Source organism: Plasmopara halstedii, assembly GCF_900000015.1.
Source record: "Plasmopara halstedii genome assembly, contig: Scaffold_1343, whole genome shotgun sequence".
Classification (NCBI taxonomy): domain Eukaryota; phylum Oomycota; class Peronosporomycetes; order Peronosporales; family Peronosporaceae; genus Plasmopara; species Plasmopara halstedii.
Genome location: NW_020188258.1, coordinates 817,768 through 818,458, shown reverse-complemented (window position 1 = coordinate 818,458; position 691 = coordinate 817,768). Strand labels below are relative to the sequence as shown.

General features: G+C 41.1%; 1 protein-coding gene across 1 annotated transcript; it reads right to left on the bottom strand.

Annotated features, from left to right (window-relative positions):
• Positions 1-6: 6 nt before the first annotated feature.
• Positions 7-246, bottom strand: PHALS_01189 (uncharacterized protein; the record flags this gene model as incomplete). Its single annotated transcript, XM_024731005.1, has 2 exons — positions 7-55; positions 113-246. 2 exons carry the CDS (start codon positions 244-246, stop codon positions 7-9), a joined length of 183 nt encoding a protein of 60 aa, XP_024581226.1.
• Between the last annotated feature and the right edge of the window lie 445 nt (positions 247-691).

The window sequence follows — 691 nt, the reverse complement described above, 5'->3', positions numbered from 1 at the left end:
AAATACTCAGACAAGCCGTGGATTGTAATTTTCGAGCTCATCGCACACAAACGAGCTATTTTACCAAATCTATTCACACTTAAAGACCGGTCTTAGCGCAGAAAAGTCTTACTCCTCATTTCTTTCAAAGTCACCATTCGTTTTGGTCTCAATGTATGCGTTTTGCTCAGCGCCGTATTTTATTGGTACCTTCCATTTCGAATGGTGTTGACGCAATCCTGGCATGAGTGGAAAGGTCTGATACATTGTTAGTCTCCACTGACGACCGAGTGAGCCTTGTACCATTCATATCGCTATCTGTGTCGTTTTCGATTAAGACTCCAACATGTCTTAAACTTTGAAAGAGACACCAATTCTTTCTTTGTTCACTTTCAGGTGTCTAGCAACCGCGTTAGCCCACCTACCCACCTCGCAATAACCAGGCATAGCTCTCTGTTATTGTACTCGCTCTAATTAATCAAATCTTGTATCTTACTTTCTACTGGTTACTTCGAAGACTTAGCTTTGTTTTCAATCGCACGAGTACAACAAGCGAGTCGTAGACAACTTCTCTCAAACGCTAAGGGTTCATGTTCAAAGCCAGCCTTTCTATGAATAATTGAAGAAGAAAATGTATTCCTTGTTGTGGATTGGGTAGTTCCTCTCTGCAGTAGAATTATCAAGGCATTTGATTATCGTAGATCGTAAAGGG